Source organism: Scyliorhinus torazame, chromosome 9, assembly GCF_047496885.1.
Source record: "Scyliorhinus torazame isolate Kashiwa2021f chromosome 9, sScyTor2.1, whole genome shotgun sequence".
Taxonomy (NCBI): domain Eukaryota; kingdom Metazoa; phylum Chordata; class Chondrichthyes; order Carcharhiniformes; family Scyliorhinidae; genus Scyliorhinus; species Scyliorhinus torazame.
The window spans coordinates 260,156,214-260,170,001 of record NC_092715.1 but is presented as its reverse complement, the minus strand read 5'-3'; the positions used below and the strand labels follow the sequence as shown (position 1 = coordinate 260,170,001).

At 41.7% G+C, this 13,788-nt stretch overlaps 1 protein-coding gene across 1 annotated transcript in view; it reads right to left on the bottom strand.

The window, feature by feature from the left end:
* Positions 1–13,788, bottom strand: part of LOC140429842 (structural maintenance of chromosomes protein 2-like) — a 55,885-nt gene that overhangs the window by 28,900 nt on the left and 13,197 nt on the right. Inside the window, exons 7-15 of the mRNA XM_072517324.1 lie at positions 13,034–13,267; positions 12,443–12,592; positions 11,713–11,946; positions 10,583–10,742; positions 8,994–9,111; positions 6,713–6,851; positions 6,461–6,580; positions 5,110–5,314; positions 1,268–1,403 (exon numbers count right to left, since the gene is read on the bottom strand). Of these exons, the coding sequence (XP_072373425.1) occupies positions 1,268–1,403; positions 5,110–5,314; positions 6,461–6,580; positions 6,713–6,851; positions 8,994–9,111; positions 10,583–10,742; positions 11,713–11,946; positions 12,443–12,592; positions 13,034–13,267 (1,496 nt within the window). The remainder of the gene's footprint in view (positions 1–1,267; positions 1,404–5,109; positions 5,315–6,460; positions 6,581–6,712; positions 6,852–8,993; positions 9,112–10,582; positions 10,743–11,712; positions 11,947–12,442; positions 12,593–13,033; positions 13,268–13,788) is intronic.

The window sequence follows — 13,788 nt, the reverse complement described above, 5'->3', positions numbered from 1 at the left end:
TGCCACTCCCTCCTGGCTCTTCAGCAACAAGAATCAGCATGATTAATAACCAAGCTGCAGATCAAGAACATTAGAAAAGGTTAGAATCCAATAGGTCAGCACAGCTCAAGGAATTGGAAGTGAATGAAGCAAGATATTATTTCTGACTGTTGGGCAGCACAGGAGCACAGTGGTTAGCACAGTTGCTTCACAGCTCCAGGGTCCCAGGTTCGATTCCCGGCTTGGGTCACTGTCTGTGCAGAGTCTGCATGTTCTCCCCGTGTCTGCGTGGGTTTCCTCCGGGAGCTGCTCCGGTTTCCTCTCACAGTCCAAAGATGTGCAGATTAGGTGGATTGGCCATGCTAAATTGCTCTTAGGTGTTGAAAAAGGTTGGGTGGGGTTACTGGGTTATGGGCTACAGGTGTGGAGGTGTGGGCTTAAATGGGGTGCTCTTTTCAAGGGCCGGTGGAGACTCGATGGGCCGAATGGCCTCCTTCTGCACTGTAAATTATATGTAAATTCTATGTATTCATTCAGAATCAGAGGAAAGGAGCATCCCATTTTATGAAATAACAACAGCCACTTGGCCTCACAGAGGTCCTGTTGCCAACAACTTTCTGCAATAAACAGAGGGATAGAGGAAGAAGAAAAAAGCTCAAACATTCTGTTATAACCTGCCTACTTACCATTGGCTGGGGACTAATGACAATCCCACAATCCTGTGGGAGTATGAGCTTCCCCAATGAGGGGGGGGGGGCGGAGAAACCATTAGTAAACTCCTAGTATAAATAAAGCTGGCCAGTTTATTGTAAATAAATGTTATTACTTTTTATCCTTAAAACTCGTGCTGGATTCTTCGTGGCCCTCACAAAACATTCTGTACTCTGTAACACAGATGCACGTTTGGGCTAAGGCAGAGGGATCCTTGAGCAGGAATGGCTTGGTGGCAAAGGGAAGGTGCAGTGAAAGGGGAAAATGAGCGAGACAGTTAAGTGGATGGTCACAATCATCATAACAGAGGCCCGTGGACTCTTCACACTCATTGACGTTTGCGACTTCAAGACCAATTAATTCAGCTCTCATGCAGAACACTTAAGGTAACATCAGTGCTTTGCTGAGGGGCAATAATTGGTTTGAGGTACCCTCCTTTGAATGAGATATCAAACAGAAAAAGTCAAATAATTGTAACTTGTTCAAAGAAAAGTTGCTGGTTTATACTCCATAAGCATTCTAGGTAATCATATAGGTAGAATAAAAAATGTTTTCAGAACCCAAGGAGCAGACGTACTTTTCCACAATATTCTTTAGGCTCTCCAGCTCTTTATTCACTTTCTGTAAGTTAGCTTGTTTAGATTTGAGCTCATCCTGGACATCTTTCAGCTCCTGGAGTTTAACCAACACTGAGACAGACTGCATACGAGCACCTGATTAATAGAATTAATGCACAATGGGTCACAAATCCCAAACACCATTCAGAGATCTTACACAAGAGAACAAAAGAGCAATGTGTAAAAGCACATTCTGGTCCACCGTAATCTACAAACTTCAACACAATGGAAATAGAGTAACCTCCATTTTATCGAAACAAATAATGAAGTATCCGGATAATGTGCACATTTGACCAAACTATCAGATTTTTGCTTGCGATACCATTCTACTGCACTGACACTAGTGGTTGCAAAAAGGGCATTCTTTGTCTTGGGAGATTTTTTGGTGTTTTTCTTTTGTCACAGCACATGAAGAGCTAAATACTTATTCCGGGCCTAATTGATTCTCAACAGCTCAAGAAAGGGAGGTTGACAAGCATCTGTATATTATAATCTCTGCGATTGCTGGGTAGTGTGTCTGAAAATATTTCTGCAGACAGGTATCAATTGGATTATTTATAGATGAAAAGGGCAGTTGGTGGGAGGGTACAGCCATTCAGCTCAACAACAAGTGTGCTGCAAAATCTTAATGTGATTTGCAGCTGCAGTTGTGCGGACAAGCATTTAGGATCTGGTGAATGACTGATCATAAGACCATAAGACTTAGGCCACTCGGCCCATCATGTCTGCTCCGCCATTCGATCATGGCTGATATTTTTCCATAAACCCTGATCCCCTTATTAATCAAGAACCTATTGATCTGTCATCTACCAGTGTTGAGATACATCAAAAACAAAGTTTATTTTGGTGCATTTGCAGAAGAGGATCTTGGGACAGTGCATCGGTGGCCATCTTATTCCAAGTCAAACGGAGATTCACGTTAGCGAGCCACCATATAAAAGTACTTATTAGAGGTTCAGTTCTGTGCCTCTCAGAAAAAGCTCTTTTGTTATTCCAACAACTGGGTGGCATGGTGGCGCAGTGGTTAGCACTGCTGCCTACGCTGCTGAGGACCCGGGTTCGATTCTGGCCCTGGGTCACTGTCCGTGTGGAGTTTGCATATTCTTCCTGTGTCTGCGTGGCTCTCACCCCCACAACACAAAAGATGAGCAGGGTAGGTGGATTGGCCACGCTAAATTGCCCCCAAATGGAAAAAAATAATTGGAGACACTACATTTATTTTTATAAAGTTATTCCAACAACATTATGGTTACCATAAATTAATTTGCATTTGAAACTATTGACGGTTCAATAACTCGGACTAGAAACATATAGCTTAAGCTGACAGAATAGTTAATCTAACTACCAAAGAAAATTACATTGGGGTTAGTAAGAATACAGAGATGAGGGTTAAACTGCTTGCCCCACCCCCCGCGATTCATTAATGGGATATGGACATCGCTGGCATGGCCATTTATTGCCCATCCCTAATTGCCCATGAACTGAATGCCATTTAAGAGCCCAGGGGCAACGGTGGCTGAAAAAGTTGTAAGGCGGCACAGGGAGGAGAAATGTCCAAGTTTGGGAAAAAAAAACGGCCGTGAAAAAGGGCGTTAATGAATGTCCGCTGGTGAGTGGAAAAGTCAGCGCGGGAATTGTAAGGAAAGCGGCGGCGGGAGCACCAGGGGAGGCCGCATTGCTCACAGCAGAAGAAATGACCACGGTGATGGTAATGGAACTTGAAAAACAGTTCACAAAGCACATGGAAGCGATGAAGGAGGAGATGGGAGCGGTATTGAAAGTGCTGGTGGAGGAGGAAGAGTAATAACTGTGTGTTTCCGTAGGTACAGCGTGAAGGAGAAGGTCCTGTGCTGGGCAAAGCAGAAGCGGGTCGTGCAGTAGGCTGGAGCTGGTATACGCATATACCAGGACTTTACGGTGGAGCTGGCGAGGAGGCGGACGGCCTTCAGCCGGGTGAAGAAGGCACTGTACATCAGCAAGGTGCAGTGCAGCATAGTGTATCCAGCTAAGTGGAGGGTGACCTACAAATCCAAGGACTTTTATTTTGGGACGGCGGAAGCGTTTGCGAAGGCAGAAGGACTGTGGCAGAATTGAGAAATGGGGCTGAGAGCGGGTCTTGTACCGATGTAGCCTCATGTAATTTTATTTTTTGACTGCGTGTTGGTGTATGTACTAAATGAGTCGACTTTGGACAAGGAAAGAGTTGGGACTTTCATTTGCAATGATGGTTTTTTGGGGCTTGGGTGTGTATGCGGGGTTGTGTGCTAAAGGGGATTTCTTGGTTTTCCAGGGACCGGGCAAGGGGGAAGGAGACCCCGGTGGGGGCCTGCACGCTGGCTGGTTTAAGCCGGCCAGTGAACGGGAGTGAGGTGGGGGGGGGGGGGGGGGGGGGGGGGGTAGAACAGGTTTTGATGAGTCTAGCCGGGGTGAAAAGTTGGGGGAAGGAACAGAGGCTGGGGGGAGGAGTTTACCAGAGGAAGTGGAAGGGAGGAGGAGTCTGGGAAGGGGGGTCTACAATTCATGGGTGTCATTAATGGTACTATTTTGGGGATTGGATGGCTTTGAATATTAGGGGGGGTGTGGACGTGGACAATGTATGTTAATGGTGACCATAGGCGATTCCTGATTCCTTTTTCTTCTTTTTTTCTCCTTGGGAGGGTTTGTTTTATTTGATGCTTCTTTTGTCATGCGGGCCGTTGTTTGGGGGGTTGGTGGGAGGATGGGATCGTTGTTGTTAATAAGGGGATTGACATAGTCGTTACCGTTTACTGTTTGTTGGTGGGCTGAAAATTTTGAAGAAAATGTGAAAATGGAGAATAAAGTCAAAAGTGAACGAGGTGGGATTTTCCGACATTAGACCAGGGTTTAATGAATTCAAATTTCACCATTTGCCATTGTGGGATTTGAACCTGGGTCTCTAGAGTATTAACCCTTGGCTAACTAGTCCAGTGACAATACCTCTATGCCACTGCATAACAACATGAATGCGGAGTGGTTAACGGCACATTGACCCTCTGTTCTTTACAATCGGCACTTGAGTGGTCTGCAAATGCTGAACAAAAGGCAAACATCTAGCCCCAAAAAACTAACACTTTAGAGGCGAGTATAAAGCTGAAAAAGGGAAAAAAGCCATTTCTTGCATCCATTCAGATACAGTGCACAGCAGTGCAAAATGGTTTTGAGTTTTAATAATAATAATAATAATCTTTATTGTTACAAGTAGGCTTACATTAACCCTGCAATGAAGTTACTGTGAAAATCCCCTAGTCGCCACATTCCAGCGTACGTTCGGGTACACCGAGGGAGAATTCAGAATGCCCAATTCACCTAACAGCACATCTTTCGGGACTTGTGGGAGGAGACCGGAGCACCCGGAGGAAACCCACGCAGACACAGGGAGAATGCACAGCCAGTGACCCAAGCCAGGAATCGAACCCGAGACCCGGCAATGTGAAGCAACCGTGCTAACCACTGTGCTACCATGCCACCCTTAAGCAATAGCTCTTGATTAAACTTGACTAAAGGAAACTTTCAGTCATTTAGTACTGGTTTGAGCATTATCTTGACCAACATAACATTACATTATCCTCATTTTAATTAGTATCCGACTTTCATTACAATCATGTTTTATCACTTTATGAAACCAGAAGTTTTGTTTGTTTGATCTTGCAGTGTACCAAAGCGAGACACTTTTAGTAAGGTTCCAAGATATGTTTTCTCACCCACATCATAAAAACGGCAAAAAACACGAGTAAAATAAAAGTATATGAGCAATCTGTCCCAAAGTGAGAAGCACTCTAACCTCCACTTAACGTTCCCTGTGGGTCAAATGTATCTCCACCAAGAGTAACGGTCTTGGTCATTATCCGAGGATCAAAGGTCACCTTCTTGGCATTATCCAAGCAGTCACACACGAACACAGACCCAAAAACATACTCCATTGCCTTCTTTACTTCATTCTCATATCCAACCAGGGACAAGGCCATGTGCACATTGTCTGCACCCACCTAAAATAAAGAAACCAAAAAGAAATGAATTACATTCAGCTGTACAACAACTGCACTTTAGATCATGAATATAGATTTATAATCTACAGCATAATGTGCTTATCTAGCTTTTCTTAAATGCATTTATGCAATTCGCCCCTACGCCTTGTTGTAGCTCAGTCCACAACCGTACCACTCTCTGGGTAAAGAAGTGTTTTCTGAATTCTCTATTGGATATATTACTGATTATCTTATATTTATATACTTACAGCTTCACACTCCCCCACAAGTGGAACCATTTTCTCTACATCTAATTTATCATAATCAAACATATCCCAAAAGAGCAAGAAAAGTGTCTTAGACCGACTGGATTTTTCCTTTCAAAAAGACATTTTTCTCCAAAATGTGTATATACCACAAGCAGTAAAAACAGCCAACGGATGCTTTCTGGCAAGGCATGGCCCTATTCATTTACAATAATATACCAGAGTGGAGAGTATTGCAAGGTGAACACAAAGTTAGTTTCATCACTGGAATCACACAGCACAGGTGGTGGTTATTCGGCCCATCATGTCCGTGCTAGCTATTTGAAAGAGTTTCCCAATTGTCCCATTCCCTTCCTCTTTTCCCTTAGTCCTGCAACTTTTTCCCTTCCATGTACGTGTACAATTTTCTTCTGAAAGTTGTTACTGAATCTGCTTCCACTACTTTATCATATAGTGCAATCGCAATCATAACTCTGTGGATAAACATTTCTACTCCTTTCCCCTCTGATTTATCCAAGAGCGAGCAAACAAACTATGAAAATTCATAAAACTACGAACTATCATACACAAAGTGTACCAGTCACAATTGACTGACACATTATTGCTAGTGCAAAAAAAAAGTGCGCGCTGCCTGGAACCATTTAAACAATACTTGCCTGACATCAACTATTACAATACTTACTGCTCCACATATCCAAGTGCATCAAACAAATCCGACCAAGATGATCACAGCAGTTACAATTAATCCGTCATACAGAATAGCTTTAAACTCAAACAGGCCTAAAAGATCATTTAAACATGTACCTGTACACATTTTTATTTTGCAAAAGCACACTCAGGCAAAAGTACATGCAAAAATCATTAAGCTCATAGTCCAAACATCTCAACATCCTGAGCTTACCAGGTTTTTGGCAGTCTTAACAATATTTTCATTAATGCATTTAGCAGAAATTTTGTTGAGTGGTATGATGGTGCATCTTCGTTTCAGCTCTCCTTTTTCTAAAAGCTTCTTGCCAGTCATCTAAACAAAGAAATTTTGGAGGAAAATTAGTCACTGGAGATCTAGGTGTGGAGATATGACAGCAGTCTTAGTTGAATTGACTCCAGAAACAGTGGCGTCCATCAAAATGTATTATCTGTGCTCATCACTTACCTCCGTGTCCACCACAACATTGTACAGACGGCCTCCAGCAACCACTTCCAACGCTGTCGCTGTTGCGATATCTTTCACAGAGAGAAGTGTGACAACAAGACCTTTCACACGATTAGAGTCCCAATTTTTTTCAGGATCCCTAAAAGTAAGTATTCCAGAATTTTGCTTTCAATTAGATTTAAAAAGTCTTCAACAATAGATAGCAAGGCATTTAAAATGCCTGTACATCAGAATGAGGACGAGTAAGCCATTTGGCCTATTGAACCTGCTCCGCCATTCAATGTGATCATGGATCAGCTGATTATGGCCTCAACTCCACTTTCCTGTCTGTCCCCATTAACTTTTGACTCCTTTGTCGATCAAACATCAATCTAAATATATTCAATGACCCAAGCCTTCCCTGCTTTCTGGGTAAGAGAATTCCACAGACTCTCAATCCTAAAGAGAAAAATAAATTTTCCTTAGCTCAATCTTAAATGCTTGGCCCTAATTTTTCTCTTGTTCTAGACTCCCCCCACATGGGGAAACATCCTCCCAGCATCAGCCTAGTCAAGTCCCTTCAGAATTTTTATTTATTTTGATACGATCACCTCACACTTCCATGGGTTTAAGCCCATTCGGTTTAATCTTTCTTCACAAGATAATCGCTTCATGCCAGGAGTCCTGGGAGTGAACCTTCTCTGAACTGCTTCCAATGAAATTATATCTTTTCTTAAGGAGACCAAAACTGCACACACTCAGCCAAAGGTGGTTTAACAAAGCCCCTGCACAGTTGCAGCAACACTTATACCCAATTCCTTTTGCAATAAACCCCAATATTCCCTTTGCCTTCCTGATCACTTGCTGTAATCGGTGTAATGTTTTGTAGATCACGTCTAACAGGACACTCAGATCCCTCTACACCATATAGTTCAACAGTCTTTCACCATTCAAATAAGATACAGGCACAGTGTCTTAAATCTGGCTATCCAAAAACCGTCAACATCCGGAAAACTGACATATTTAAGCTGCCTTGCATAAATTTAACAAGTAAAAAGAATGACTGGCTTGCTTGTCTAGACGCTGTCTCGGCAGAAAGGTGCATCGTTTAGATAGGAGCTTTGCATGTCTGTCTTTTCCCATGCTCCAAATGACCCATGGCCAGACTGGGCCCAAATCGAAAACCAGCAAGATCTGAAATCCGACATGAACTCCGTTTCTATGGTTGCTGGTTTTGAGACACTACCTGCTTTTTCCTGGCAAAGTGGACAAGCTCACATTTTTCCCCACAGTATAACCCACCTTCCAAATTCTTAAATTATCTAAATCCCCCTGCAGGCTCTATGCCCTCTTCACAACTCACTTTCCTGCCGATCTTTGTGTCATCAGCAAATCTTGCAACCATATAAATCGATCCTTTCACCAAAAACTAATCAGTTCTTCCTTAGGCCAAGCTTTACTGAAATCTGTGTATTCGTATTTGATGCATATTGTTTACAAACAGAAAGACAGACTAACAGCGGCAAAACATTACAAATGGCACCTTCAGTGGCACAATTGAGCACATAATTTATGTACATAATCGAGTACATATAAAGCAGGGCTAGTTTAGCTCAGTGGGCTAGATAGCTGGTCTGTAATGCAGTACGAGGCCAGCAGTGCGGGTTCTCTCTTATGACCCTCTTATGGACTGACCTCATTAACACTACACCCTGTATGCTTCATCCGATGCCAGTGCTTATGTAGTTACATTGTATATGTTGTGTTGCCCTAATATGTATTTTCTTTTATTCCCTTTTCTTCCCATGTACTTAATGATCTGTTGAGCTGCTCGCAGAAAAATACTTTTCACTGTACCTCGGTACACGTGACAATAAACAAATCCAATCCAATCCAATTCCCGTACCAGCTGGGAATTCTGAATTCTCGTGTACACGGACAGGCGCCGGAATGTGGCGACTAGGGGCTTTTCACAGTAACTTAATTGCAGTGTTAATGTAAGCCTACTTGTGACAATAAAGATTTTTATAATTTCTACTGTATTTTAGAAAGATGTTAAATGAGCTGCAGAATCAAATCCTGATATGTGAAGAATGGAAAGTCAAACAAATCCACCAACTGATTTTAAAAAGTGTTAGAATATAGATTGTTGCAATGTTTGGCAATTAAAAATGCCAAAATTAGCAATGCGCACCTACTTCTGAAGTTCACCAATATATTTAAGGTGATTTTTAAAAAAGGTTCATGCCAAAGTGAGTGACTTTGTTAAAAGTTATTTCAAGTTGGGAAAGATCAAACTTACTTGTATTCAAAATTCAAACTAGGGAACTTGGCCAACAAGGCTTCATAAGACTCTCTCAGTTTATTCACAGTTCGTGACAATTCTCGACGCTGGTCCAAAAGCTTCTCCTCTTTGCCATCTTTAGGAGAAGAAAAAAAAAAAATGTTAAAACACACTATAGTGCTGAATAATAAGATTCTAATTCTTCTGTTTACATATTATTGACCACACAAATAGTTTTCGGGTTTATTAGAAATCACAAAACACAGCTAAAGGGAGGCTTGCCAATTGGAATCTACAGATATATTTTAAATACTGCCAATATGACCACTTATTAGCAGATAGGTGACTATCTTTGACATCAATGCAACATTTGACAGAGTATGGCATCAAGGAAGGCTAGAAAAATTAGATTCAATGGGAATAAGGGTGAAAACCCTCTGCTAGTTGGAGTCATACCTGGCACAAAAGAAGATGGTTCTGGTTGCGGGAGGTCAATGACATTAGCCAGGAGCTCATGATTGTAGTGTCCTAGGCACAACCATCTTCAGCTGTTTCATCAATGATCTTCCTTCCATCATAAGGTCAGAAGTGGGGATGCTCGCTGATGACTGCATAATTTTCAGTAACATTCGTGACTCCTCAGATACTGAAGCTGTCCATGTCCAAATGCAGCAAGGCCTGGACAATATCCAGGCTTGGCCTGACAAGTGGCAAGTAACTTTCATGCCACACGAGTGCCAGGCAATGACCATCTCCAACAAAAGTGGATCTAACCACCACCCTTGACATTCAATGGCATTACCATCACTGAAGCCCCCACAATCAACATCCTGGCGGTTACCATTGATCAGAAACTGAACTGGATTAGTCATATAAATATTGTGGCTACTAAAGCAGGTCAAAGGCTAGGAAACCTGTGGCAAGTAACTCATCTCCTGACTCCCCAAAGCCTGTTCGCCATCTACAAGGCACGTCAGAAGTGTTATGGAATATTCTCCACTTGCCTGGCTCCAACAACACTCCAGAAGCTCCACACCATCCAGGACAAAACAGCCCGTTTGATTGCTCCCCCTTACACAAACATTCAATACACAAACATTCACTCTCCCTATCACCAATGAGCAGTGGCAAGTATGTACACCATCTACAAGATACACTGCAGGAACGTACCAAGGTTCCTTAGGCATATTTTCCAAACCCATGCCTACTACCATTTAGAAGGACAAGAGTAACAGATACCTGGGAACCCCAACACCTAGAAGTTCCCCGCCTAGCCACTCACTATCCCACCTTGGAAATATATTGCGGTTCCTTTTACATTTACTGGGTCAAATTCCCTCCCTAATAGTATTGTGGTTGTACCTACATCTCAGGGGCTGTAGTGGTTTAAGAAGACGGTTCATCATCACCTTCTCAAGGGCAAATGGGCAATAAATACTGGTCTAGCCAGCAATATCTATTTAACAGGACAAGATTAAATTGAATTTTGAAACAAATTGAAAAGTCATTACAAAACAAAATGAGAGTAGCACAAATAATATTTATCTGTGTCAGGATCAGTTTGTCAAAATTGATACAGTACGATCACATTCAAAAATGGTACAAACCTTCATAATTCAGTTTCTGCATTTCTGATTCTAGCTTTTCTCTGTTCTTTTTAACAGCTTCAAAAGCATCTTGGTTTTTCTTGTAACCACCGTCCACCTTTTTCACTTCGGTCTGTTTGGTTTTCAATTCCTGCTGGGCATGTTTCAATTTCATCTGAGCCTACGTCAGAACAGTAGAACATCAAAACAAATTGGTAATATTTGTGCTGAGAAAAAAAGTTAACATGGTTTGGCAATAACTATAATGGTTACAAATATGACTTATAAGTATAGATTGACATCTCTCCTGTACTTTAATCAGACCAAGAAATTTTATAAACAAAACTAAAATGCCACATGTTAGCAGAGTGATTAGCATTATGGCTCCACAGCGCCAGGTTCTATTCCCGGCTTGGGTCACTATCTGTGGAGTCTGCACGTTCTCCGTGTCTGCGTGGGTTTCCTCCGGCTTCCTTCCACAAGTCCTGAAAGACGGGCTATTAGGTAATTTTGACATTCTGAATTCTCTCAGTGTACCCGAACAGGCGCCGGAATGTGGCGACTAGGGGATGTTCACAGTAACTTTGTTGCAGTGTTACTGCAAGTCTACATGTGACAATAAAGATTATTATTATAAAATAAACATCTCAAAATAGCTTTCATTATGGACTATGGCCAAGCAAACCTTTGAAAAATTGAACCCCTAGATAGCCAGCAGTTTCTGGAAATGATGGGCTTCTTCTGCCCCCGTTTTAAATCTCAGCATCAATAACTTGATACTAAAACATTGCGATAGAGAAAGAGGATTTGAAAACAAGAATCAGAATTTTAAAATCAAAATATTACCTAAATATTCTATTTTAATGTGTATTTTAAATTTAAAAACCATATCAGTGTCATTTTCATTGCCATATTCAATGTTAGCAAATGCCACTTTTAACAAATCAGGAGGTTGAACATCAGTTTTGTCTCAGTAGAGCAAGTGTAATACAGTTTTCAGACTGACGTTCTGCAGCATGGTACAGAGGAAGAAACAAACTTAAACATTTGCATTTAAAGGATTACATTTATATGTATCATTTATTGTAGCACCAGTAGCAACCTTCGCTTCAAGCTATAAGCAGTCTCAAAACATATCACGAGTTACAAACCTGCTTGGCTTCTGTTTCGGCTTTGCTGATGTCATTCTTGCAAGCCATCATCTGTCCAGCAAGAGTAGCTGCCTCTCCATCCTCATTACTGGAGAGACCAGCAGAAACTGCATTGAAGTGCTGCTGAGCAGCTTCCAGAGTCTTGTCATCTTTCTGACTAGTCTCCTGTAGAGAGTTCAGTTCGTCAGAGATCGTCTTCACTTCCTTTTCCTTGGCTGCAAGAGCATTACCATCCTTAATAAAAGAGACAGATGCCAATTGATCAAGGTGCAAATAATTGTGCAAGAGTTGACACTTTACATTTGTGCGTGATGCTTTTGCAGTGATATAGATTAGATGTTCATGGCATAAGAGCCAGCAGACATAGAATTGAAAACTTGACTGCTACCGAGAGTTTAACAAATTACAACATTTTTAATTTGATTAAAATATCAATTCAATCGCTCAATCCAGTGACCCACAGAAAACCCAACTTGCAAACTTTACAGATTGTGAAATGCTGTCTTCAACAGGCATTCAAACTCTCAAAACAGAGTGGCTTTGAACAAAGCACTAAATTAGGAAATGCGCTTTGAAAAAAGAAATTTACCAGTATACCTCAAGACTACGGAAAGGTGCCAAGGGGGTGGCAGAGAGCAAAGTGTAAAAACATATATCTACATAAAATCAAGGGCAGTTTTAAAAGGGCTACTCCATCAACCACCAGGATTTATTTTAACGATTACCTCACCTCCTCCATACTTTTGACGAGCGTTTTCCGTTTTTTTTCTTCAGCTTTGAGGCTGTCTTTCTTAGAATCATATGTACTTTGCACTTTGGCATCCATACGGTGGGCATTAGCAACTGCCTGCTCCAGGGACTGAAGCACTCCGCCAACTTTCTGCAAGACAACAAATCCTTACTACGGGCTATGCAAATGAAACAGAGAATCGGTGTAAACCTCTCTGTCTCTCTCTATTGAAAAAAGTGAAGAACAGGAGCAACATTTTACATGCGTTTGATTAGCCAATGAAAGTAATTAGAGAAAAGACTGTAATCTAGATGTAGGGAGAGGCGAATCAACTCCTTGCAACTGGGAGCATCCAACTGTGTCCAAATTTAATGCTTCCTGCTTAGCCAGTAATCCAAAAAAAACAAATCAATACCTAGTTTTTACATCAGTTCGACATCACTTGGATCTTCTTTTTAAGTGCAATTTTCAACAGGAACTGGCCAACTGCACAAGCAAAATGTAGGTGCCATCTATCATCGGGACAAATACTTTGCAGAACATTAGCCGATCATAATGACAGCATAACAATGCTTTGCGACTAGTGTGTACCTCATCTCGGATTTTCTCCAACTCAGACACTTCTTTGCTGATTGCCTTCACTTTCTTTTCACAGTCTGCATTGGTTTCTTGGAGTTGGGTGATGTTGTCTTGCATCTTCTTCAGATCTTCAGCAGAGCGCAACTTGGTGTCCTCGGCGCAAACAAACTGATATGCCACATACAGACGGGTAAGATGCTCGATCTCACGGGTTATCTTCTGGAATTCCAAGTATGAGGATCTTTCCTACCAGTAACAAGATATGAACAATCAGAATGGGGTACTTTAATCAGATGGTTAAGAATCAAATAACCTGTTATGGGTGGCAAATTCTGGAATTAAAATATTAATTCAAATGACTTACATCAGTGACCTACAGAAATGCAGATTTGTAAACTTTACCACACGCTCACAGATCTTAAAATTTGTTTAAAATTACAGTTCAATGCAAACCTCCCCTGTCCATACCCTAACTTGCAATAAGTCCCATTCATCCATAGGTCCTCTGCTATATTGACTCTCCCCAGTTTTAAAACTCATACCCCCAAATCCTCCGTGGCCTCACTTCTCCCTATCTCTGTAAAATCTTCCAGCTCTACAACCCTCAGAGATCTCTGCGCTTGTCCAATTCTGGCATTTTGAGCATCTATATTTTCATCACTCCACCAGTGCTGACCATGCCTCTGCTGCCCAGACTCTACCCTCCAGAATTCCCTTTCAGCTTCTTCTTCTCTCTGCTCCTTTAAAACACTCCCTCCAAGTTTATC